The following is a 27436-nucleotide window of genomic DNA, read 5'->3' as shown; positions in this document are numbered from 1 at the left end:
GCATGCTTTCTCAAACTGATGAGATTAAAGAAGCTTAATACCACTTCAAACTCAATAAGGAATGATTGCAACTGAAATGCATTTATTTACCTGGTGTGAATCATTCTGTAGTACAGAGATTTCTCTGTCTTTTAAAGGTTTACTTAAAGAGGAGAGGAAGCGAGAAGTAGTCCCTGGCACCTTTACTTTGTCAATGCAGCTGACACATGCCTTGCTCTATAGTGCTGATGTATTGCAGATGGACACTAGGGTACTTTTGAATATTCTAGTGTTTATTGTTACCACATCAAGTCTTTGCAGTTGGTTATCAGGATGCTGGTCAGTGTAAACAAGAAATAATATTGCAATAGAGTATTGTAGAAAAGGTTTTACTGCAATGTCAGTGCCTATTGGTTTTACCTTGATAGTAGTTTTTAAAATGAACTAGACATTTAATAGCCACAGTTTTGTCTAAAAATAAGGCAGATGCCTTATGGAGAAAGTTGTCTCTAAGAGAACTGGTGAATTGTGGAGAGGATAACTTATTTTTATGGTAACCAGCTGGATCTGACTTTGAACTGTATTAAAAAATAGTGCCATATTAATGACAACTTTCAAAAGAAGAACTCAAGAACCATAGCTGTTACAAAAGTAAAAAAGAAAAAGTAACATTTTCACTATTCATTTCCGTCTCTGACTTTTTAAGCTTAAACTCTGCCTGTTAATCTCATAGAAACATGATGAGCAGAAGCTTCATTTTTCTATGTCTATTGCATTTCCTTCACCTGTTGCTTAATCTGACTATCCTCCATCAGGTTGGCTTATGTCGGTGTGAACTAGTGATTTTCGTATTATGACTCCAGGACCCCTCTCCATCTCCTTGAGTTTTGCCTCTGAAGTAGAACCAGGTTTGCTTCCACACCACAGGAGACAGGTACTGTTCTTAATGCTGGTCTGAGGAGCAGAAATGGTCACAAAACCCTGCAAATTCCATTACATTTGTAGCCATGGACTGACTTACGGGAAAGGACGTGCTCCATGTGCTCCCATATCCTCTGTGTGACAGTGACTTCAGGCTCACAACCCTAATGGTCAGTTACTGGGGAGGGGGTTTCTTCCTCAGTTAGCTGGCCAAGGGCTCTCACATTAATACACAGCAGCTTTGGCTTTTTTTAAACTTAGCTAACAGTTCAAGTTAGATTCCTTTGTTCTGATTTATATACATACCGATCATTCCAGGATGGAACTAGTAATCTTTCTGTAGGAAGAGAACGTACATCTAAAATTGTTATTAGATCAATTAATATCATTGGAATGAACAGGCAGGCTTTTGCGTTCGAAGAACTTTCTCTGGGCCTGAACAGGAGCGTCAGAATCCAAGGTTGGCTCAATTCCTCTTAGTTTAATCTAATTATGTTAGTTAGGCCACTTGACAGATAAGGGTACTTAGCATGTGTAGAGCAAAGCTCCCTTCCATATTACAGCGATCATATTCTGCTAGGGAAAAGTTATGTTGCAAGGCGAGCTAAACAAGCTTGTACATCAGTTTTCAGAGACCTCCTGGGGTCCTTAATTGCTGACACACATTTAGCCATACTGGCAGGATACACAGCATTTAAGCCCAGCCACATGGAATACAGGATGTGCAGTGTTCAAAAATAATGTCTGCTAACATCATGATGCAATGTTTGTACATAGGGCTCCACTGAACCTGTGGCTTCATCGGTGGTTGTCTAACTGCTGAGGAGGCTGAGTCTCCCTCAAGAGGCTTAGAGGAGCTCAGTGCCTGTGATTTTGGGAGCCCCTTTGGGACTACTCTGGAATCTGCCTCTGAGCTGGTGCATGGATGAGATTTCAATCAGGCAAATGGATACTGCCACCAGGCTCATTTCTCAGCCTGATGACCATAGTGATTTTGGCAATGGTTGTGGCTGCTACCATTCATTCTTTTAACAATTTCCATTACCCTGGCCAATTATTTTTGGGGTCCTGGCCTCTTTGAGAGCCATGTGTTTTTATGTTTCAAATCTCTGAATAGTGATTTGCACAAGTGTGTCCCTTTGTGGTTGCTCTTCATCTTCTTGGAGCAGTTTTACATACAGCATATGCCTTTTGAACTAGCTTGAGACAAAATGACTCAGACATTGCTGCTCTAAATAACCTTCCATCAGACAGTGAGTGAAAAGGAGACAAGTATCAGCTCTCCATTTTGCTGGACAGGGCATGCAAAATAAGCATACAGTCAGATGGAAAAAAATGTGGATTTAGGAGTGTTGTCAGTAGTAGATCCCAGCTGTTCCCTCTGATACAGCACACATAGAGACTCTCTGTACAGGACTGGGTTCAGCTGCATTTTACTCTATGGTTTTGTTGATCTTTAGTATTTTGTCAGCCCCAACAGGCTGAAAGAGGCATCATCTTGCATATTTTAAGCTGAAAGAAAAGTCAGCAAACAAATACTGAGAGAGTCTATACAGACACCCAGAGACAAAGCTAGCATTATAGGATATGCAATCACTTTTTATGAAGCATTGTTAAGTCTTATTGTCTCAGATCCATACACACTGTCTTGCATCTTAGCTCTCTGGGGGGAAAAAGTTCCCAAACGTGCTTGAAATACTAAACTAGTCCCAGGAGGGAAAACCCAAACAAACACTATTCCCCTGTTGAACACACCCGATCCTTCCCTAATCTACATAGCCACTGACACCACTTTCTGCCAGCCACTCTGTTTTATTGTTAGGAGTAAGGCTTATACTGCTTGTACAGGTTTTTACCACTTTTGTACACTGCCAGCTGTGTGCTGCTGATTCTTACAAGGGCGCTTACACACAGAAAAGGATTCTGTATAAAAACTCTGCTGCACTAGGACTAGGTGGTGACTAGTGGGGACTGGCCATTAGGTCACCACCGGTGACTTGTGGTGACTGGTGCCATCCATTACACAAGGGAACAAAGAGCGGAGATTCTGGCAGAATGGCTTCTGAATTACACACTTCCTGCTATCAGCGTATACTAGTGTGTGTACATATTGCAACAGTATAGACCAGGCATCTCTAATTACCACTGCTAATTCACAAAAGTAGGGGTGGCTAGATTAGACTCTTGATACAAGAATTTATAAGAATCAAAGTTGTACATGGTGAAAATCATCAGTTATCACTAGAAATAAAAGCATTTCAGATGTCATTTCCTTGCATATATGCTTAATAGTTTCAAATCATTGACAGCATGTATCAGCTCCTCCCCATTACACAGCTGCACAGACTCCACAGCCTTTGGATTCAGTTCAAATCTTGTTTTCAGTATGACACGAACTTTTGTCACCACTGTAGTTAAGCAGCAAGAATGCCAGTAACAAGACAGACAAACAGAAATACCTTAGTAAGTAGGTGAAGATCTAAAGCCTTAGAAAGGCTGGGTAAGTTTTCAGCACAAACAGGACCGTAGCTATAGCCCTGGTTTGCTTAAACTGTACCTGAGACAGCCAATTCTAGAAAGAGGTTCTGAGACACAACTTCTCTTTCCAGGTGGCCCCTGCAGGCAGCCTGAATCCAGACTGTTTAAAGTGCCATGTGTCTTCACATGACACTATGTTGGCCCTTATCAGAAAGGCCACAGGACATCTTGTCTATCTAGCCTCAAACATATGGTCTCATCACAAAGGCAGATGGAACGCAGGGAGGTGATGGGGACAGGTAATGCTTAGAGCCTGCTATCACTGCAGGGTAAGGGTCAGGCGCTTGGGGCAAGCTCAGGTTTTATCTGAGTATGCCATTTAGCTCATCAGTCCCAAATCTGATCCTGGGACCTGATCGGGAGTTTAATTCAAAGCAGCGTGAAGTTGTTCTTCAGGCTGTACGCATCTCATTGAGCTTCCCTACACACTGGATCGAGGCAACTCCAAAAAACTGCACATCAGGTATGCACAGTTTCATAGCAAATGCAAATACAAACTTGAAGTGTCATTTCAATATAGTGGATTGCATTTACAGCATGCTGGCAGCCTACTTAAATACCAGCATTTTCTTTTCCTAAGTGCATATGTAGTTTATAATGGCCAGCTAACTTCAGGAAGTTCCTTATGCTCTAAGGCTGAAATACTTGTATATACATCACTACCCCAAAGACTAATAGTAAAATAGGAAAATTCATTCCCTGCAGAGAAGACTCCTAGACTCCTCTAGGCTTTAAGGACATATAACTTCCAATTAAAGCTTTACAAAAGGGCTGATGCATGGAACAGCTCAATACTACCACAATATATGTCTGTCTGATAAGTTGCCTATGGCACTGCTGTAGCATTACAAAGAGGTACCAGTAAATCTACCTCTGAACGCAATTCACCTGTCTTGGGAATGACGTTCATCTTTCACAGTACAACATGGTCTCCTAGACAAAAGAAGAAAGCAAAAAACATCATTCCTATGCCAGGCAGAGCTCAACTTGAAAGAAATCAGATGAAATGTGTATCATTCATCTAAGGAACAAACCCACATTACAGATTTGTCTGAGAGACATGTGAATGCAACCCAAAAAAGCTATCCATTTCAGAATGGGAAGCTTGAATTCAGTCCAACCAGAAAATGCATGTTGAGCAGCATCCATTTATTCAGGGTAGTAATGGTTTCTTTCTAAAAGCACGCTGCCTTGTGTTAAACATGGCATATGTACCAACAGAAATCCCCATCTTTGTGAATGCAGGCTATCTGCCAGCTCCACAAAGGGATTTTTTCTTTTTAAATACCTACTGCAGTGGGGCTGTTGCCTGCAGAGCAGGTTTTGTATGTTCAGCCTACTGCAATCATCAGGTCTGAGTGCACAGTAAATGGAATCCACAAGCCTTTCCAAGTCACCTCCTGTGTAAAGCCCTGAACAGACAGTCCCAGAAGTGAAGTAAGAACAACTTCTCTCTCCGCCCCTTTGGGCAGCTCACATACATGCTTTTAGCAGTACCCAAAACAAGAAAAACACCTAGCTCCACTACGATGGGATTGACAGAAACAGAAAGGAAATGAGAAGCTGATTAAGTGGTGAGCCAGCTTCACATGCAGAGAAACTTCCAACTTTCTTTCCTAATGACTTTTTTTAAAGCGCTTCATTTTTGCCTGCACTTCACTTGAAAAAAAAGAATCTTGGCTCACGAGTTCTCAGTGCCTACACAGATGAAAGCTGTGAGAGGCCTTAAATGACTTCAGCAGGAAACTACTGGGAAGGGGAGTGGTCTGTTTTCTGACAGTCCCATTACACATTTCTAGGAAAAATCTTTTCAAGTTCTGCGTACGAAAATGAAACAGGATTACAGCACTGCCTCTCTCCTGGAGACAATCGCAACAACACTTTTCTTGCTCCCATGCTGGAGCCATGCAAAGTAATTCCCTTCTTTTTCCTCTCTCCTTCTCTCTACCTCAAGATCTTAGACAAAGGAATAGTACTTCAGATTGCAGAATTTTTTAGAATTGATGCATTTAAAGTCTGCTCAGATAGGACCCATATCTACTTCAGGTAACCCTGATGAATACTTTGTTCTGCAATTGCATTCATAAACCCTTCTGCCATTACACAAACCTCTCACAAACTGTTTAGTGAGCTCAGGAGTTCTCCACTTAGTAGCGATGACAAAGCACCGGACTACTGCGAAACCCATGACGGAGAAGCTGAGCAATAACAGACGCCAGCCAAATAGATCACTGGGGTGGAAGGTCATCCTCAACAGTATTTCCATTTTTCCCCTCTTGGTAAATTGCTCTGGGAACAATCCTCTTTTCTAGCATAGTGTAATCAAGAACTAGAAAGTCACCACCACTTATGCAGAGCTGCAATTCCTGGCCTGACTGGCCGTGTTGGGAATTCTAACTGATGTCTCCACCCAAGCAGCATGTGGAACCAATGTAATGGCTAACACAATTCAGAGCTTAAAATGGAGTGATGTTGCAGTTCCAGCTGGTTTTGTAAGTGAGTACAAGAGATTTTTGGAAGCATTAGAGGAGAATCAGAGGTGAGGAATGGCTCCTAGCCTGATGATGTGCACTAAGGAGCATGTGAGTGACAATGCAAAAAAGCAAGACAAAAGTAAAGCATCGCTAGACAGTATTACATTGTGAAATGCTCAGGACCAGGACAGCAATGACTGGTGGGACACAGTTCATGGGAAAGAGGTGCATTATTTTTTATCTCTGTTTTCAGAAAAGGCAGAGCCCTCTGCATATGGAGAGGTGAAGATATGTAACAGCCTATGGGTAGACAATAAAGCTTTCATTCTGATGAAGAAGAAAGGATCACTGTAAGTAGAGTTGGCCCAAATGCCCCTAACAGGTACTGTGACTCACAGTGCTCCACAAATCCCTTAATTATCAGAGCTGCATCTCTCTATCCACTAGCTTAATCCAAGCTAATTCTAGGACATTTTTCTTTCCTAACAACTGATATGTACTTTTTAACCAAACAAGTTTCCACCTTCTTCCCTAGTCTTAACATGCAGAGACCCAAAATCATTGGCAAAGCATGAGGATGACAAACATTTACCTTATTACTAAATATATTTCCATGTAGGCCCCTGCTTATAAGCAGAAGTTCTCAGCTGGATGCTAATTCTGATGTAGTTTTTTAGCAATTTATTTAAGTAGTATTTAGTAGATCTGCTGTCTATCCAGAGCCCCTGTTTAATGATTAACTGTCCTTCAAGCAAGCTGTATTCCCAACAGTACTTACTGTTCTTTGACGGCAAGAATCATACTGTTTTGTAGAGAAGCGTGTGGGGAAGAAAGGTCAAGTCTTAGGTACTGAGTCCCCTTTGTATGTATGTTTATAGCTGTATACCTCATACCTGCACCTACCATACCTGATCCCTATCTGTCTAAAAGAATCCCTATGGCTGCATCATTTACTGAGATCAAGGCAAAGTTCATTATTTCTGGGGCTTTCACCCATAAAAACAAATTTAAAAGGCTGCTTCTAAAAAAATGAAAATCCATGTTTCCTTGAAAAGTCACAGATACCCGATCTCAGGCAATGTAGCTCTTAATTAGCATTAAAACAACCCCCTTACAACATGATCAACCTGTACATCCCAGTTTTGTATCTGCAGGTAGAACCCACCCTGCAAACTAGATCTAGCTAGGATCATTTTTGCTAAGTATGGTCTAAAAGGCTTTAATTCCCAAATAACCTGGTCTGGGAGAGGTAATTCTGTACACTCTGGAATAGTGATAAAATTAAACAGTTTGAAAACAGTATGCTTCAGGTTTGTAAGAGTCCTCAAACACACTACTACAAATGCAACAGCCTTTAGAATTACTAGGTTGAACTCTCATCAATCTGACTTATGCAAAGCACTAGTTTTTCCCCTTAGAGATAACCATAGTATCATTTCACTCTGTCATTAACAAGGATTATTTGGTTCTGAGGAAGAATTTATATACTGTCAATATGACTGAAGCACATAAACAAGCTGAGCACTTTTCTAAAATGAAACTGTAGGATGTCAATGCACATCAACAGTAAAAGGTATTTTAGAGTGCAATAAGCAGTGGGATAACTTAGTTACACAGCATCTAATGAGCAAAAGGGATATTGATCGGTTTGCAGTCCACTTCTGAAAACCAAAACAGAGGCTTTCCTTTTTCCCTGCTGAAAAAAAATCTGCTATTTTTTGGTATAAAAATACATTTAAACTGTTATTTTTAGACAGACCAGATAGACATGAACAGTTAAATACTCTCATTAATTTCAATTCATAATCTTGAGGAAGAGGGGCTGGTTCGACAGAGTTACTGAAAACAAGATGTCCATCTTACAGACTTTTCCTGTAGACAGGGTCTGAACATTCTTTATGCTTTATTCTCTCAACAGGAATGATTTTCCCTGGACATTAGTGATTCATGCGAACTCCAGATCACATCAGTAAAAAGAAGTCTTACAAGGAAGGACATGCAGTATCTCACAGATCACAGCCTTAAGGATCCAGGAGCAGTCAGCAGCTGCATCTTCTGTAAGTGAAATCAGTCAAACTTATCAAAACACTTCATAGAGGAGCAAATGTCCAACAATAATATGAAATGAATACAACAACAAAACCAGGTAAAACTATGCCTAAAGAATACTCTGAGGAAAATATCTGAAAAAGTACTTTGACTTTTTTAATCATCTTTCTATCTGATAGGTTTACTAAGAGTCTGTTTTACTCAAGCTTCTGAGCACCACTCTACATTTGCAAAGCATATTTATCATCCAGAGAAAGTTTTTTTCCAAAGGAAAAGGAATAATACAGCAGTCTTCAAAGATGTGAATTATTTCATCCCTTTACAAGCCCAGCATGTGCTCTCTCTTCTGTAATGACACAGTACAGAAAACAAGATGTAATTAATGCAATTCCTTTGCCAAATGTGGGAACTTATAAAGAATTGGCACATAATTCCAATTTGAGTTTTCTTGTCTTAAACAAAACCAAACGTAACACAGAACATTATAATGTACTAACAACGGCCTTCAACAGACTTTTTTTTTTTCCCCCAATACAAGCGACTGCAAAGTGCTGGGCCTGTAATCAAAAGGATACTCAGTGCCTAGAACAGCAATATTGATGCAGCCTGGCATTTCTGTATACTACAGTACAATGATGTAGAGTGCACCAAACATTTGGCCTTTTGTTATCTCATGTACCAAGACAGAGAAGCATTCCTTTTCTACTCTTCTACCCCAATGAACAGATGTGGTTTTAATCACACACAAAACAAAATGCTCCCCAGTTCCAGACTATGACTTTGAAATTTAGGAGTAAAAGTATTTTTCAAAGGAAGTGATTTCTCATAATCCTGAAACTGTCCATAAAAGCAGATGTGCAGGGAATTGGATAAATACACCAGGGTTATCCAGGATTTTGTTTGTTTGTCCCCAGTTGAAGAGAAAATGAAGGTAATTTTGATAAAGAAAAAAAACTTGTGGCAAGACAAGAAATTTTAAAAGAAGCCTCAGGGTCCAATTTAGAAAAGTTATAGGAAAGTCATCAAAAGAGATTTTACAGAGCAGTGTAAACCCAAATGCTACTTCCCTGTTATTGAACTTCAAAACTGCAGATTAATTGAATACATAATGTTAGCAGAACAAAATAGTTAAGAGACAGAAAATGCCACACAAACCCCAAATGCTACTCCACTAGGAAACGGGCACCTAGAGCTGCTATGAATTTAAGCTCAACACTAACCTATGTCTCATAGTATCCAGCTCGCCCACCACCCTCCCTAACTAAAAACCATCTCATAAATACCTGAAGTCATATTACCCTTTCTTCTGAATCTCATTAGAGCCCTCTGATGAACAGCGTGTGAGAGTTCCAAGGAACATGGATTACAGACAACTCTTCAAGACCTGTTTTGAAAGGATGTATGTGATATTGAGGTAGTTGGAACCTGCATACAAAGAGAAGAGGTATGTTCCTGATGCAATGTGGACCTCAATTAGCATGAACTGTCTTTATCTGTATGGCCTGTTGAGGGTAACATGAACACAGTAGAAAGGGAGCTCTGTGCCACATCTGGGTGTCGCACCAGGAGCAGAGAGTGGAAGGAAGGAGGTGAAATCTGTGATTCTGATATGAAGGTAAGATGCACGATGCTGGCATCTGGCAACCAGAAGAGACAAATGAGGCAGAGCTGGGCTTCTGGCTGCTTGTCAGCCAGGGCACAGGCAAGGGTAACTAGAGCTTTTAACTCATATGGAAAGGTCAGGATGGCAAGAACAGAATTATGGCCCATGTTCATAATTCAGCTGTGAATTTTCTAGCCTTACAGAGTTACAGTAAAACTCTGCCACAATATTCTATAATTAATCCTAAACCCACAGGCATTCAAAGTTCACCACAAATGACCAGGTCCACAAAACATCTAGACATACAGCTCCCACTGAAAATCAATGGGAGTTAAGCCCCTAAATACTCTTACAGTTCTGACCAAATAATTATTCCCCCACCCCTTGAAAACCATAAATTGTGCCCACATTGTGAAACAAACCTCCCTTGCTCATAGCTTTTTCAGCCCTGTATTTCACTGTAACTCCTCAGGACTATTACATCCTGCAGTGCCCCAGCCAGCAGCGCATAGCTGTGAAGTTTCAAAGGCAGCACTCATGTCTCTGGAGCTTGTACCACTCACTTCAACAACTGCTCTTCAGCCTGTTTCGATGCTACCAGCTCCATTTACAGGCTGTTGGGACAAACTGCTCTAATACGACAGTCACAAGAGTAGGCAAGATTACAGACTCTGAATGAGTTCATGCCTAAAGTCAGTATTAAGGAAATTTCATGCAGATAGCTTTGCTTACAGATTTCCTTGCAATGCCTAGAACCAATCCCAGTTTCTAAAAAGCAAGTTTTTAATTATGAGCAGAGAAACAATGGCTCACTTCAGCATCAAAAAGAATACACCCAGTATTTTTCCATGCTCTGTAATTTAAAAATAGGCCGACCCATTAGCTTTAAAGCTCTCAAAAATATTAAAACTGAAATACAGGCCTTTCTTTTTTTTAAGACAGACCCAGAGACTGAGACATTTCAGGCTAATGGCTACTTTAAGATGATAAATGGGGATAAAGTTTTTGAACTATGAATCTAACATTGCCAGAACAGATTGATTCCATAGCCATTTTTTAATAGAAAGTAAATTTTTAAACATCATTGACTAAATTTGAAGCATTTAAATATGAACAGAGTGTTAACTGCATGCCAATTCAGAACTGCTACAGGGCCTATAATTTGTCACACCGCACATACAGATCTACCTGACTCTTCCCATATTTTTCCCCATAGTGTGCATGTTCAGAAAGCAAATGGGCCAAAGTACACCTGAACAGCATGCCTACCAATTCAACACACCTCCTATATTTAATGTAAACCAGACAGAATAAATAGATAGTGAAAAAAATGACAAGGAATTGACAATTTTTTTCCTCTGTATTTAAAAACCATAACCCTGGAGGCCAAAATTACTGTCTTGACCATTGGCTATTGATGACAAAATAATTATGATTAGTGGGACACTGACTCCCAGTGTTTCCAAGCACATTTTGCGTGAGCTGGAGGAACACTTTGTATACACTGAATATGGCACAGAAGGTCCCTCAGTTCATCAGCACCACAGTGCCCAACAGGCTCTGCTCTTTTAAGAAGCATTCCCAGACCTCAGCAATTTACCTAAGTATCAACCAAACAAAGCCTCACAATTGCTAAAATCCAGATAAAGGCCAACCAGACCTGGCCCAGCTCTGCTGCTGATGCTCCGCACACTAACACAGACCCTGTGAACTCAACCGACTGAATGGGCTGAAGAGTGACACACCCCAAAGATCAGGGGAATAAAAGCAGTTTCAAACCATCCCATGGTGAGATCACCCTGGTATCTGTATGGGCTCACAGTGCCAATCATACGATTTGTAAACAGAGCAGCATGCTGGTGATGGAGAAGCTGATGTCAAATCTCTCCTCCTCTGCTTCACCTAAATGTTCAGACCAAGGAGGTGGGAGACACAGAAGCTACCGCAGAGACTCCCAGTTATCCAAAGGTTGGTTAAACTAATTCAGGGATACAGCAGCTCGCAGCATCCCAGCATACCAATGAACCACACCCTGTGAGTTATTTCCAGCAATACTAACAGCCACTGCAGTCTAAGACCATCTTGGGGTTTCCATCTGAAGTTCAGACCCTGCAAGAAACAGTACTGAAAGATTCGAGGCTGGGTTCTATGCTTTTCAGGATTCAGTCCTCAAACTGAAGTTCAAGTTCCTGCTGCCCAAACGAACCTGGAGCAAAGCCATTGGAGTTTAAAATCATGGTAGGTAAGTCAAACCCCATCAAACCTCTCCTACCCTGACACATCTCATACTTACAGTCATTTCACTTCAACCTAATTGATTTTAAAACTGAAGTTGAGCAACTTGTTAGTAAGTATTTATTTATTTTGCTGGGGGAGGAAGGGAGGGAAGGAGGGAAAAGTCAAGCTATTTAGCTTTCCAAGTATTTAACACAAAACCCAAAAGAGCTCCATCTGGCAACCAGCAGGACTTCTAAATAATCTAAATAGTATCTACATAAGAACCAGGCTGTCTATGGAGTAAGACAACTTCAACTTTTACAGCCACAAGAAGCCTTTATTAACATAAAAGGAAATTATAAAAAATTAAGTTAGAACAGGAACAAGAGCCTGGTGAGCTGCCAAGCTACCCTAGGAATCTCTGCACTAATCTTGAAATGCTGCTTTTGACTTGGTCGGAAGATAGCATCATACACTGTGTGGTTTTAAAAAACAAAACACTTAGGTTCAAAGGACTCTAGTGCAATAAAACCAGTTCCAGGAAAAGATCCAGATTAATGAAAATCAATATATAACTCCTCGCTTTGCAACACAAAATGATCCCCTAACATTTTAATACCACTTGGGGAAAACATTAATATTTAATTACACAGACTTCATTGAGTCATGGATGAGGCCCTGCCTGTCCACAGGTGTCCATCTTCATTAAGAAAATGGTTCAGAATGCTGCTGCTAACTATGTTAATATACCTTCAAACTACTCCTATATAAAAATTTTGATAATTCATAATTCCCAAGTAAATAAACACCTCTCAGAGGACACAGTATTTAATTTTCCAAGTTATTCACATGAAGGATTTGGCCCTGCACTTCATACCTACCCTATATATTTTTTTGCTTGCTTGCGCGTGAACCAAACCTGGTGGTGGTTTGGTGGCCTGTGTGAAATATTGTAATGGTCTTGATGCCCTTGTCAAGTTGCCACTGGGGTTTACTGTCAGTTTCTTGGGAAAAAGTCAAAGAGTGAAACCAGTGGGCCCCCAAAAAATACAAATATTGTCACGTTAACCTAATCTCTGAGGACAGGGCAGACTTGAAGCTCTGCATTTTTGCTGTCCCTGGGCTACAGGAAGAGGATTTCTATCTTTATCATTGCCCATCTGGCACCTTTCACACGCAGCAAGAACAAAGAAGTAAAATGTACTGGTCCCTGCCATCTGCTTCTGCTTGTAAAATCTAGAAAGAGCCTAATAGGGAAAGAAAAAAAAAAACATTAAAAGCCAACCCCTTCATTTCCCATCAAACTGTTGAGGCAGTTTGTACCGCAGCAGGTACACAGTTCTGCCTGTACTTCTAACACATATCAGGGCAACTTGAAGCTTTCTGTTCTCTACAGCAATACAGCCGCTCAATGCTGAGCATCCCCAACGCTCCTATGCCCCTCCAATGCCCAGCATCCCCAATGCTCCTATGCCCCTCCAATGCAGAGCATCCCCAATGCTCCTGTGCCCCTCCTAGCATCTTCTCTCGCAGGCATCTTAACAGCCCAGAAAGAAAGGTTTCATTGTTTGAGATTTGCTTTACTGGATCAGACTGTTTCATCTAGAATAGGAAAATTCCTGTGGGTTTAATAGGAGGTACTACCCTACAGATTTTCCTTTGGTTCCACCTCCTTTCCCATCAGCCACATCCCCTCTTGCTGCAAGGCTGCATACACCATGTGTTGGCTAGACCCCTTCTGTCTCTGACAGAAGTTTGGCCAAAAAGAGCAGATTTTCTGCTACTTTGATCATTTCCTGTGGTAAAAAGTGAAGGGAATTATCTGACCCATGGTCTTTTTTTTTCTTAGCTTTGAAAATAACATTTGCAAGTTCCCTTTAGTAATGTGCTTGTTTTTCAATTGCATTTTGCTGCTAGTTTACTGGTTGTCTTACAGAACTTATTTTTTTTTTTAGAATCAGAAAACACATTGCTCTGATCCTAAACTCAAGAGATTCAACTGCTGTATTAGATCAACAATGAACTTCACTACGATGAAGCCGCAACCAAAGGGTAATATCAAATTCACAGACAAAGACAAAAGTGACTTCTTCCCTGTTAAAATAATTCTTACATTTAAAAAATAAGCTTAATTCTCTTTTGGTGGGGATTGTGTTATTTTTGGCTACAAATCTGCATTGCATAATGTGTTTAGAAATAGGTTAACCCCTTTATTAAACACACTGTTAGAGTAGATCTATGACATATGTGATATAAACATCCTAAAAATACTAAGTTTTCTCAAAGTCACCACAGTTTCAGATCAGAAAACACGTCTCACGCTTGTCTGAGCCTATGTTGAAATAGTGACACTACCTGTTGACCTACATGGTATATGCATTCGGGCAATGACAGCCTAAAGGATGACACTAAGTGATCATCAGTGACCTCGATGTGACCAGCAACTGCACCCTGAAAACTAATCTACTATGTACTTTTTCTGTCCCAGAGAGTACAAAGTGAATGAACATGAATATACCTACTGAAATACTGTCTTACATTGGAATCAATACTCTCTAGGAATACATTCCAAAATAAATTATCACAATGTTTATTAAGTCTTTGCAAATGTGGCACTAGAGCATTTACAATATATCTATGATGTTCATGCTTAGCAGTGGAACCACACTCTCAACTCAGAAAATCCCACAGCGTTCATATGTATATACAGGCATTTTCCTGTTAATTATTTACTCAGGGTCCATAAAAATAGTTGTATTTGTTTGCATCAAAAGCCTTTTTTTTTTCTTGAACTTTGCTGTGCTTATTATACAAAAGGCACGGATTTTGACAGATACTTTCTTGAGCTGAGGCCAGGGAACGCAGGGCTCCCTTTGTGTGAGTTCTATTCTGCAAAGGAATGATTGAACGTTCTGAAGCGTTAAAATTACTGTTATTTTAAAATGCTACAGTAAGTTCCTTGGGTGAATTTACCATTTGTGTATATTTTTTTCCATCAGCCTGCTAGCTAAAATCACGGCCTAGCTACAGTTCACGTTTGATTTTATAAAACTGAACACCCCCTGCCCCCAAACCCCACACTCCTCAAAAGCAAAGGGAGATCCCAAACAGTTTGCTTTCCTTCAGTGTCAAAAAAAGGGAAAAGATACATACTTATTTAATATGTATGCATGTAGCTCACTTTAAAGCATAATTACAAAGGGGGGAAGAATCTGCAGTATCCTTGTTAAGACAAAAACTGCACTAAACCACTTAAAACAAAATTTTACAACAGAAATCGGCGCTACCACCATTAATAATATATTGTCTTTCACATGCAGAGGTAATAAGGAGGCTGCACTGTGATTCATACCACCTCAATAATGTATAAATGAATCAAAAGGAATCTAATTAGTTCAGCAGCACCAAAAATTAAGTAGAAACATCAAAAGAGACAGTGGGACGTTACTTTTTTTTCTTTGTCAGACACGCTGCAGAGCTGTCCTTCAGAATCCTCTGGTTTATATCTGGAAGCAGGCCTCCAATGTAGGTCATGGCAACTTAAAAGACCTAGAGCTGAAGGATGCCGCCCTAGCACCGGTCCCCTCCCCAAACAGCACTGCCCTCGGCACCATCTCCGCACGTCCCACACGAAGTTCTGCACCATCCAGGATCTATGCAAAGGAAGGGTGGAGCCAGTTCCGCACCTCCTGTCTGCAGCCACAGAAGATAGTACATCCTGAAAGCATTACATTTGCTGCAGTCCCCTTTTCCTCCTTCCCCTCAGTGCAACTGCGGAAAAGGAGGACGGGTAGATTGGGACGGTATCTCGGCTCCCACGGGGACATGGGACAAGGGAGGGAGATACAAAGGGTAGTTGAGCGGACAACCACAAACTCTGCAGAGGCACAGGACCTCCCTGTAGACGTCCTTGGCCTCCTACAAATCCCTCCAGAGTACTACGGCTGTTTCTGCCATCCAGATGCAAAAACACGTGTCCACACGCACATGTGGAGCACCTCTGAGGAAATACCTGTGGAGGCATCTAAGTCAAAGGTAGGACAGCATGTGTATGTACTTATGTATGAAAAAACAGGGAGAGAACTGTTGTTCTACACGACACAGACATGGACCTCCAGGCCTCTGCAGCATGTACTGCCAGGCATACGCTCCATCAGAGACAACATCATGAAAATGTCGTATCCCAGAGCAATGCAGCTTGGGTTGAGTTTTTCATAAAAAGTCCTAATCATGCAATTTACTAAAGTCAGGAAAATCTCATTTAAAAATAAACAAAACCCAGTATTGGGGTCCTTTACACTTAAAATCAATGAATTATTTTCTTCTAACCCCGAAGATCTATAAGGTAAGCTTTGTCCACTATGCAGTTTGACTCCCCTTTGAAATTAAGTAAAAGCATCATGTGCAAGAGAAACAATAATGCTATAAAAGGAACTCCTTTTGCTACTCCAGGACTGTTCCATATCCAAACCCAAAAGGTTTGCTTCTTCAAAGGATTAAACAGGACAATGCTTCTACAGTGAAGGTTTAAATCATGGTAACATTTTAAAGGTACGTTCACCAATAGCATTCAACATTGAACAATCTGCAGACTTATAAAAAAATAATCCAATTATGCAATGGAGCTGAGCAGACAAACAAAGCCTCCTTGCCAGAAGACTTGCTCTTCTATTTACTTTTCATGGAACATATAGAAGGCAACAGATCCCACAGGTCAACAAAGACTAGGCTGAAAAAAGCTCATTGCAGTTATGGGAACCATGTACTCCAAGGTCCACTCACATTCCCAAAGAATTCAAACAGAGGTGGCCTGGGCCTGGAAAGCTAACTTTTCCCCACTGTCTCCGTCATCAAACTCAAACTACTTTGACAGACATCCATACAGAAAGCTCCATCACAAACCTCTGCGGAACCAAAGGGCCCGCTTCGGCAAACCTCCACAATCCTAAGCAGACACGCGGAACAAGCAGAGCTACCCAGCAGGGTCAAGTTCTTCAAGAACTAAGTTAACATGGAAACTCACAGGCTTAACACAGATGGCCCACAACATCTACAAGAGTTAAAACACAAAACCTTCTCACAAGATAACAATGCTGATAGAGACAACACCAGCCAGTGCCCTGCTGCAGCAAGCAGACAGGGCGATCCCAACGCCTGCAGCACTGTCCAGGTTCCCATAAATACAACTACAGTATCTCTGTCAGAGGCGGCCAGAGGAGGAGGAGGGTGGTACAGAGGGAGGGACAGTATTTATGAAAATAAAAGAACTGAATTGAAGCCTCTATGCTGCTGTCTACAACTACAGTTACATTTGTACCACCCATTCCCTGGGGGAAATGACATACAATGCAAACAGGCCTGGCTGTTCAATTATTCAAGTATTAAGAGATTCACGGGAAGACATCTGAGAAACATAACATTTTAATAGATGAAATAAATACTCCAGTACATGCAAGATAAAAACTGACATTGGAAAAAAAAATTAAAAATCACTTTTTGTTATAGTGTAATTTTTTTGTTTGTTTAAACACTCACAGTAGCTTTTCCCCCAGTTTGGAAATCAACACATGGAAAACATAATCACAACCTCCAGTCCTTCCACTCCTACACACCAAATGCACTTCTAACCTAACACTTGATGCAAAATAAAAAAGTCATACAAAACGAAAACAAACAAAATAGTAGCTACATCCATCCTCTATGCGGTGGTGGGGTTTTAATCATTTCTCTTTTAAATGAGTGAGAGCTGAGGTAACCTTTTTCCTGCACAAACAGTAAAATTTAGAGGGGAAATTTTGGAAGACAAGACAAGACAAACTTTAAAAACCGCACCCAGCGCGATTAAAGCTTCTTTTTTTTTTTTTTTTTTTTAGTTTTTAAGACGCCCCCACCTCCCCAAATAGAAAATACTTTTTAAACAGCTGATATTACTATTGGTGTGAAGGTCTTGGTGATTAAAGGACAATTTTATCTGCAGATACTTGCTGGACTTTTAAGTAAAATAAGAAGCCCAAACCAACTACCTTTACTAGTACGCATAGTTTGAATATGTTCTGCTTCTTCACCACATGAAATCAAAGGATTGGGCTCATCCAAGCAAATTCTTTGGTATACAAAAAAAGGGGCGAGGAGGTGGGATATTATTTTCCTTTAGCAATGACTGGGATCTAAACAGAAGATGTGGGGGTTAATTCACAGAATTGGAGTTCACTGGCGGTAAAGTCCTGGGTGAAGATCTTTCTCTTAGTGCCTGAGATAACAGGTTGCAACCATCCGAGACGGCGCAAGCGGAGTTTCTCAACCTTTCCCTGTAATCGCTCATTTTGGTGCTACTTTCGGGGTGTTGGGCTATATCCCTGAGGCATTGGGTCAGGAGCACACAAGCGGATACCACACTCATGGCTCCTCCTAAGATGGCAGTTTGCACAGCTTTGCCCTCTGGATTAATGGTGGCAGCTTTACCCAAAAACTGGGGCTCAGTGGCAAAGCCCACCAGAGCGTAGACAGACTGCACCAAAGGTCCACTGAACAAGACGCACCGGTTCCTGGTCAGCTCGCTGGGTGAAGTCTTGACCTCCTTGACACATGCCAAGAGAGCTGAGGCGCTGGTGCTCATACATTTGACGCTGAGTTTGAACTGCTCCTTAGCAAATTTATCCTTGGATTTCTCACTGGCCAGCACGCAGGCGTCTGTCAGGAATTTCAAGTTCTTGGACATGTTCTGAGAAACCTCCAGCAGGAGCTGAGGGCTCATATCTGCCAAAGGGGTGGTCTTCAAGACCCCACAGCCGTGCTCCACCTCATGCCTACATCGGGTCACCTTGTAGCGATCCACCAAGCCAGGCATGGCAGGCTGGGCCCCCGGAGTCTCCACTGCAGCCAGGTAGGCAGCATGGGCAGAGCACTCAGTCAGGGAGACCACCAGCTCCCCCATCTCCATCAAGCTTTCCCCCACCTCCCCAAAGCGTCCCATATTGAGCTGGCTCTGGACGTCGTGGGTCAAGATGGAGAGTCCTTTGGTCCTGGCGATGATCGTGTCCCTGCACTTCTCGAAGGACTCACCAAAGACAGACAGGCTCTCAGTGTTCACCGGCCTGGTCTCGCTCGACAGCAGCAGCAGATCGGCCACCAGTTGCATCTTGATCTTGCAGTGGTCGCAGATGGAGACGAGCTTCTTCCTCTGCAGGGAACCGCTGCTGGGGATGCCGCCGCCGGACACCTCGCTGCTGGACTTGCCCGAGCCGCCGCTAGCCATCGCGCTGGGGGGGCACTCGCATGCCGCTCGCTACCCCGCTGCCGCCGCCTCTGCCGCCCGCGCAGTCCCGACTGAGCCCGGCAGGATCGCTCTGCCTTTTCCGCAACATCATTCCATTAATCGCCGGGAGGCAAGAGGGGGCTCTGGGCGCCGGGGCCGCCGCTGCTGCGGGGAGCGAGCTCCGCCGGGGCGCCCGCCCCGCTCGGGCGCCAGCCTCCGCTCCTAGGGCGCTCCCGCGGCGGGTCGGCGCACGCCGGGAGCTCCGGGGCCCCGCTCCGGCATCCTTTAGCTAAAAAAACACTATTTTTTTTCTTCCTTTTTTTTTTTTCCTGCTCCCCTTTCGCACGTCGGCTCCGCTCCCTTCCACCACCTCCTGCTCGAAGTTCCCCTCACGGGCCGGAACCCCTCAGTGCTCAGGGCTCACCCCTCCGAGTCGTTACCGTGCCCCGGCTCCCCCGGGCGGCAGCGCGGGCCGGGCGCAGCTCGCAGGGCCGAGGGGCGGTGGCGGCTGCGCACCATGTGCCGCCCCCGGCGCCCGCCGCGGCCCCGCGCCGCCGGCTCGCAGGAAGCGCCGCGGAGGGTGTGGCCCGCCCCGAACGCCACAGCCCGCCACAGCCCCGCCGCGGGCCGGAGCGGGGAACAGGAGCAGAGGGGAGGAGGAGAGGGGCCGCGGCGGGGAGCCGGGCCGGGGTGGGGGGGGGAACAGAAAAAGAGGGGAGAAAAGCACAAAAAAAGATCCACCGGATCCGGGTGCTGGGGGCGGGCGGGATCCGTTCCCCTTCCTTTGCCGCTGCCTCACTCCTTCCTGCCTCGGTCATTCACGCGGCCGCTGCGAGCTCGCTCCCCGCCGCCGCGGCCCATGCCCCTCCGCCCGGCTCCCGCTGTGTGTGTGTGTGTCCGCTGTGTCGTCCGCTGCCGCCGCGCCAACTTAGGCTCTTCCCGCAAACAAGGGTGGTGGCTCCGGGTTGCAGCCGCGGATGCTGCGAACCGCCCGGCCTTGCGCTGCTCCTGCCATGTTCGGCCGAGTCGCCAACTCCCAGGAAAAAAAAAAAAAAAAGGAAAAGAAAAAAAAGGAAAAGAGGAAATCTTGGTTTAAATTCCCGTTCTCAGGCGTTCAAACTATTGGGAAGAGGCGGCTGCGGCGGCTCCGCCGGCCAGACGCTGCATGGCTCTGGGGGAGGCTCCCCCCTCCCTGTTGCCTTCGCTGTAACCTCACTTAAGCCTATCGAAATCTTTTGTGCGGTGTCACCGCCCTTCGTTTAAATCCTGCCCTCCCCCCGCCGCCCCGCTCCACGCCCGCCGCCCCTCGCTCCTCCCCGCCCCGCGGGGGACAGCAGCGCCGTGCCGCGGCCGGACATCGGGCGCTGAGCGGATGCCGCGGTGAGGGGGGCCGAGGAGCGGTCCCGGTGCCGCTGACCCGCCGGTAAGTTCGATGCCCCGTCACAACTCGGGGTCGGGGGGAGCGCGGCTGTCAGCGGGTGGAACGGAGCGACGGCGGCTCCGCTGCGATGAAGCCCGCTGGCGTTCCCCGGGCTGGGTGCGCTCCCGTTTAGCTAAACCCCGACCTAATGCTGCAAACACGGTACGGGCTGTTACTACATCTTTATTTACATATTTCCCTCGGCGCTGGTCTTGACCCATTTTTTTGAACCAATGGGAATGAACTTGGCACGTTTCTGTCGGGTTTCTGTCATTGCTTTTGAAGGCTGGTTACCATTTGTTAGAATTTAGCAGGGAAAATGTAAACCTATGGACACCAGCTGTGCACGGAGAGCCTCTGCAAGGACCGTGTTCGCCTCTGGTCCACTTCCACACTGCAGCACACCAAGAACTTTGTTAGACGGTTCTTGAAAAAGCAAGACATTACTGTCAGTAAATCAGAGGCCTCAAACGCCACTGAACAATAATAAAATTACTAATTGGGCTGGAAAAAGTTATAAGAGGATGGATTTAATGCTGCCTGGAATGCCACTAAAGGGAGTATATAGTTTGGGAAATGAATGTGATGAGGATATGTATGTCCCACACATCAGAGTCTCTCTTGTTAAGCAGTATCTCCATCAACATAATCCTGCTAATCAGAGTTTATGTTGAAACCACACCTTACATTTGTAACATTTTGCTGCAGCTTAAATAATAGCATTCTCCTGCTCCTTCCAGGCAGCCTTCCCTTTTAAAGTTAGCCTCTTAATTTTAGGCATTTACAGCGCGTTTAGCAGGCTACAGAAATCCAGGAATACATTTGTCCCAGTTCGCAGCTCCGTTAGCGTCCTGCTGCATCCATACTACGTACTATAAAAGTGACCTTGAAATAAATGAAAATTGGACCAGACTCCTCACTTGCAGACCAGCGCCAACAATGTCCTGGCACCCGCGGAGCCCATTTAAAATGCTTCAGACAAGTTTATTTGTACATGTTCTCAGCCATTAGCTAGAGGAACCCTTGCCCTTCTCTACAAGCTTGTAAAGTGGAACGTGAGTGGCAAAAATACATATGTGAAAGCAGAGGGTTAACAGGATGTGAACTTCTGGAGGGCGGGGGGAACCCTTGCCATGAAGCCAGGCTTGAGGAAAAGGGGCAGATGCTGGTCTTTGGGTGTGTCAGAAATATGGCACTTCTCCACCCACCCCTCTTCAAAGGAACCCTGTGAGGGAAATTGTGTTGACTTGAGTCAGATCATTGCAGTTTACAGGAAGGTTGTGATCTGGGCCTAAACAAATTTGGCTCACTGCCAGCAACTTGTTTTCAAAACTATAAATAGGGATGATTTCAGAGTGCTCAGAAAAGTAAAAATCAATGGGCAGGAGAAGGCGATGGAATTGTGTTTCAAAGTATTTCCAGTTATGTCCTTAAACGAGGCACTGAGATATTACGTAGCGCGAAGAATGCCTCTCATAAATATTAACCTAGTTTATTTTTAATGAGGATTGGCCACATTTAATTAGGTTTTGAAAGATTTCATTTTGGAGAACGTGGATCTCACCCCTGGCTAGAAGAGGTGTTAAATGACCTAATAATGTTTTCCATTTTTAGATGCTGCTGCCCACCATGATGCTCCATGTGATTTGTGCCATTCCCCAAGGACAAAGTGGAGAGATCCTGGGTTTGGACAGTTCCTGCTGTGGCTCCTCCACCAGCCTACCTCCCAGCTGCCATCACCAGCTAGGCCTTAACCCGTGGCAGCTCCTAGCAGCTGACAGGGCCACCAAAGCACTTAGTAACTGCTGTAATACAAAGCAAATATTCTTTGAGCTCCTTTAATCCACTGATCCTGTTCTTATCAGACTCAGCATTAGCAAGGGGTGAGACCAGTCACCACTGTAGTCATGTAGTAGGTGTTGCTTGTGGACAGTCTCCAGGGCAGTCTTGGAATCATAGAATGTTTTGTCTTGAAAGAGACCTTAAAGATCATCCAGTTCTAGTCTTGCCAAGTGTCATTTTCCTCCAGTCCTTGCTGTGGGTGTTCAGCTCTTCTGCATATGAAAGGCATGATGAAGAGTAACCTGATTTGTACTGTTTGAAAACAGTGTCAAAAATTCCACCTTAATTGGTCATTTTGCTATGGATGAGGCATTTCTTGTAGCAGCTGCCTGTTGGAGCCTTCCTGCAGGCTGCGTTGGTGCCTTATACATACAAGATCACTGTTAGTCTGGGTTTACCATCCTTACTATTTGACCATAAACACAGAATCGTACTCTAAAAGGCAGCCTTAAAGGCAAATTCTATTGGGTAGAACGGAGGATCAGGTAGGTACATGCTTTAAAGTTCCAGTTGCTGTTACCTGTGTGATTTAGGAGGAAACTTTTACTCAGTGATGTTTGGGGTGGGTATTTTTTTCATAAGTCTTTTGCCCATCTCTTTCAAGAGGAATGCATGCATACCCATTTACTTCCCGGCTGCTGAGTCCAAAGGTGACCTGCAGGACTCAAGCAGCAATTTGAATTGGTGTAGAGGCTTATAAGACATGAAAATCAGCTGTCCATGCTTGGCTGTAAAAAGATTTCACTGACAGTCTGAATGAACCAACTGTGGGGCTCAAACCAGCAGGCATTGTCAGATACAAGGGATTAAAAGGCTTTTTAATGTGGCTTAGTAGCATACAGAAGATTGGCTTACTTGTATGAGCTCTTCTTTCGTCACACTGATCTTTATTTTGCATTGTGCTTAGTACAAGAGAAACTAGAGGCCGAAGTCTTTTTCCCTAAATCACCTGACAGGACTTGGCCCTTTTACTGCTTCACAAAATCTGGGGGTTTTATTGTGAAGAAGGAATTGATTTTGCCAGTGTTGAGTAATAGCTGAAGAATACCAAGTTGTAATAATTTTATGAACTCTGTATGTGGCCAGGTTCGTGAGAGGAAGTTACTATGGAATGGGTTATACTACTTCATATTACTTTCCTGTGTAGACGTATCGATCTAACTTAATAGGGAGCTCACTGATGAAGGAATAAAAGGCAATTTGTTCCCCTGTGTCAGTTCTATGTGGCTAAACCCATGAGGTGGTAATTACAGAATGATAGCTCCAATTCCGAGGGATGCAGCTGCTTTGTCAGGCTGAGAGCTAAAACTCAGAGGAGGATAAAGCTGGCAGAGACTGGTGGATGAAATAACACAAAGGCAGACTTTGCAGAAGGGGCTGTAAGAAGCTGGGCCACCCTCTCTGCAGCAGGGGAACGGCAAGTCAGACAGAAGGAAAGGCAAGTGTGTTGACTGGTTTATTGTTTTTAAGATCTATTTAGTCTTAAATGGTTTGGTGCTAAGTAAGTGTTTTGTGGTCAATACCTACAGGTATTACTTCAGGAGAGACTGAAACTGTGAGCTCTGGGTCTGTCTCAGGTCTGCAGAGGTAATTATGGGTAAATCGCTAGGGATGCAACCTGAGACTGGGCTGTGTGTGGCAGAAGAAAAAAACAGCAAAATGCAAACACAGTCACAATGTTTATTTTTAATTCTTTGAAAATGACTTTGTTTCAAAATAAGTAGCTTTTAGAGTAAGGGGCTTTCACAGACAGGTTTAACCTCAGTGTTTTGATAGGTTTCATTTTATATATGGCATAATCAAAACCACAGCATCAAAGGTAAGAAAAAATTTATTACACAGATACCAGTAATGTAAATATGTCAGTTATGTCTCAAAGACTGCTCAGCTCCAGTTGCTCAACTGAGAGGTAATACAGCAGAAGTGGGTTTATTTTGTTGTCCTTCTATTCACCATTTATTGTACTGTTGTTTTCACCGCTTACCATATATAATTGATTGGTTCTCCCCTGCTGTTACCATGGATATTTAATACATTGATATGGAAAGCAGATGCGCTTTTATGGAAAGGAAAACACAGCTACAAAATTCTCTTGCACAGAATGGAAGGGTCTGCTATATTTGATGTTGATACAAACAGTAGTGGCTTTCTGCTTCATGTTCTTATCTACCATCAACACATCTGGATGTCCATCCTATACCTCATGTTTCATGGCACTAGCGCCTAGGAGGGCATTACGTGCAACATAGCTCCTTGTGTCCATTTTCCCTCCTGAACATGCAAGAAGGGCCAGGCACAGGTTTGTAGGCCAGTCAGCTTGAAACTGAGAAGCAATTGCTGTCAGAGTGGTAAATGCTGTTGATTAGAGTGGTCCATGAATCCAAGACCCTCCCTTCAGGCTCTTAGGTCTGGGGTTTTTTGAGATCAAAGGAGAACACAGTATTTTGAACAAAATGTGCAAGGGCCCACCCTTCCTGAGCTGCACTTCTGGTAGATGTTCTGTCCTGCAGCTGCAATACTCCAGAGAAGGGTTTGGTTCCTCCTCCCCCTCCTTTTCTCTTAAATATGTATCATGAGAGAAATTTAACAGATGTTTTCAGAGGAGTCTCTGATCCTACACTCATTGTGCCTGTGTGTTCTATGTGGAGAGCTGCTGATTTACCAATTTAAGTAAGTCTAGCACCTTTAATTCATCAGAAGGTCATGTAATATATTACTTACATTAGATGTAGGTGTCAAAACTGACCTGTAAACCTAAAATTAAATTGGGACTACAAAATTAATTTCACTTAGATTGTGGAAATTAGACTATAAACGGAATTCCTGTGGGAACTGTGTAAACCTTCTTTGACATTGATTTAATGTAACTTTAAGTTGTGTAAGCAGTACAGAGTTTTAACCAGCACATATTTGTAGCAAATCTTGCAGTAGGATGAGTATTAACAGGAACATTCTGTGGTGTTTCTGAATGTAATGATTACAGCGTAGAGCTTTATTACAGCTTTACTGCAGTCAGGCGTTGTACTCCCTTCCCAAGCCTCAGAACACAGGTAATGTTACAAAGCTGACATGTAGTCTGTCAAATACCTCCATTCAGTCATTAAGCTTTAATTCATAAAGTGCACATGCACAGGACAGTATACAGTTAGGGTAAGAATTTATTTTGTGGTCAAAACTGAATTTGGAATCTGAATGTCAAGGTTAATACCTGAATCAGAATTTCATATCCAAATCACAGTAATTAGCCCCTAATTTGGGAAAATTTGGAATCAAAAACTTGAATTTTTCAAACTGGACCCAGGAATTCAAGGTCTGATTAGTTCTGGGACAAAAATCTGCATTCTTTTAATAGATGGCAAGTGAGTGTGCTTGTTTTATGCATGCAGTTAATTTGAGGACTGAAATTATTCTGAATCACTCAAATGTTCATGCTCCAGATTACAGCAGATTTTGCTTGCTATGCTGCTAGTAACAGTACTAAAAAGCATATTTTTTCTTTCTTAAGATACAGAAAGACTCTGTTTTTTAAAGATAACATGTTCAGGTGTTCTCTGAAGGTGACAGCATTCAGAGGTCTCAATTCATGCATGCACTGTCTGCACAAGAGCTCATGGATGAGACTGTTTCTGCAGGGGAACATTTAGGGTACTTAATGTAATTTGACCTGTGAAAACACTAATTTTGAATGTTTTACTGAAAATAACTCAGAATATCCTGAATTTCTGTAGAATGTATGACAATGTTTTTAAACGGGGTAAGGATACTCTGAATTCTGCATCATCTCAAAACTAGCATCAAGTTCTCTGAGATCTGCTAAGTCTTCTGTGTTGTTTAACACAGTGTTGTCCTGGTCCCTTAATAAACCAGTAAATGTGAAAGCAATTCTAATGCCTATTGGGTTGTATGTATAAAGAGCACAGCTGTACACCAGACCTCACTCATTTCACATATGCAAAGTAATCCCTAAAAGGCTGCCTTTCGCAACACCTTAGTCATCTAAGCCACTGTTAAACATCCTCTTGGAGTAGTAGAGTTCTCAAAATGAATCAGTTCTTCCAGATGCAGCATGTGTTGATAGCAGATAGCCCGTGCATGTTCTTCTGCATGCTTTGGGTTCATCTTCTGATTTTATTAGTTTAATCTCTTAATTATCTGTATGTCCTTCCAAGAAGGCACTGCCCTTTCCTTGATGAAGTCAAATTCCTTCTTCTTTCCAAGGAATGTCAAGGGATAAGCTTTAAGAACCTGCTGTACTGTATTTGCAAAGAGAAATCTCATGTGATGAACGAGAATCCATCTTACAATAGAAAACTGCACCCAAACCCCACGACCAGCAAAGATGTGAGAGACATTTTGACAGCTAAAATATATCCACATTCTTCTTTTAGCTCACAGGAAATAATGGTATAGGAAATATATTCTGCAGAAATATAGTTCCAAAAATGCAGGTTATATTAAAAAAAAAAAAAAAAGACTCCCAAAATCCCAACCTTAACAGAAATTTATAACATCCTGAATCCTCTCATATTTCAGCTTGACCCAACCCTACTGAATAATGAAAACAGTTTACATTAACAGGGGGAGGTAGATTTGCCTTTCTGATAAGGTGTAATTTTATTATTGAAAGTACTACTAATAAAACGTGGAAGTTGCCCAAGTAACAGCCACATCTTGAGGCATTCCCTGGCATGACTAGACGGGATTTTAAGCTACAAGATAAAAGTTTTGAACACCTTAGTTTTGCAATTGACAGTGCATGTAGACAACTAGTATGAGATGCGTTCTGTATTGTAATCATAGCAGTGTTAGCTGCTAAGACTATATGAACTGTTAAGGAATGTCAAAATGCTTAAGCTATATAAAGAATATTTGAATCATTCTGTAGATACTTGAATAAAACTGTATGCTTCAATAAAAAGAAAATGCAATTCAATTTGCCCCTGTCAGTGATAGGTATTTCTAGCTGCACTGCTTTTGTCTCTTGCATGGGAAAAAAAACAGCAGAATAGAGGCTGGGTAGATGTTTGTCCTACAGCTGATACGCAAAGAACAGGCTTTGAACAACTTCTTCCTGGACACAGAATTCTGCCTGAACAAAGACAGTTGCAAGGTTACAGCCAAGCATGAAAAATATCTTC

General features: G+C 42.9%; 1 protein-coding gene and 1 long non-coding RNA gene across 2 annotated transcripts; one reads left to right on the top strand and one right to left on the bottom strand.

The window, feature by feature from the left end:
• Positions 1 to 5149: 5149 nt before the first annotated feature.
• Positions 5150 to 8075, top strand: LOC130609400 (uncharacterized). The gene is made up of 3 exons (XR_008974780.1): positions 5150 to 5484; positions 6166 to 6294; positions 7831 to 8075. It is a non-coding gene; the product is annotated as an uncharacterized LOC130609400 (long non-coding RNA).
• Positions 8076 to 17186: 9111 nt separating this feature from the next.
• Positions 17187 to 20598, bottom strand: TLNRD1 (talin rod domain containing 1). Its single transcript, XM_057428130.1, has one exon. It carries the CDS (start codon positions 19034 to 19036, stop codon positions 17969 to 17971), a length of 1068 nt encoding a protein of 355 aa, XP_057284113.1. The 5' UTR covers positions 19037 to 20598; the 3' UTR covers positions 17187 to 17968.
• Between the last annotated feature and the right edge of the window lie 6838 nt (positions 20599 to 27436).

This window comes from Pezoporus wallicus, unplaced genomic scaffold (assembly GCF_028554395.1).
Source record: "Pezoporus wallicus isolate ANWC-B61680 ecotype Strahan unplaced genomic scaffold, APGP_CSIRO_Pwel_v1 contig_3952, whole genome shotgun sequence".
In the NCBI taxonomy this organism is placed as follows: domain Eukaryota; kingdom Metazoa; phylum Chordata; class Aves; order Psittaciformes; family Psittacidae; genus Pezoporus; species Pezoporus wallicus.
The sequence above is the reverse complement of the archived record's forward strand: the minus strand, read 5'-3'. Positions and strand labels throughout refer to the sequence as shown.

Excerpts from the sequence above, each read along its gene's own strand:
- TLNRD1 (XM_057428130.1), bottom strand. The coding sequence starts at position 19,036 with ATGGCTAGCGGCGGCTCGGGCAAGTCCAGCAGCGAGGTGTCCGGCGGC.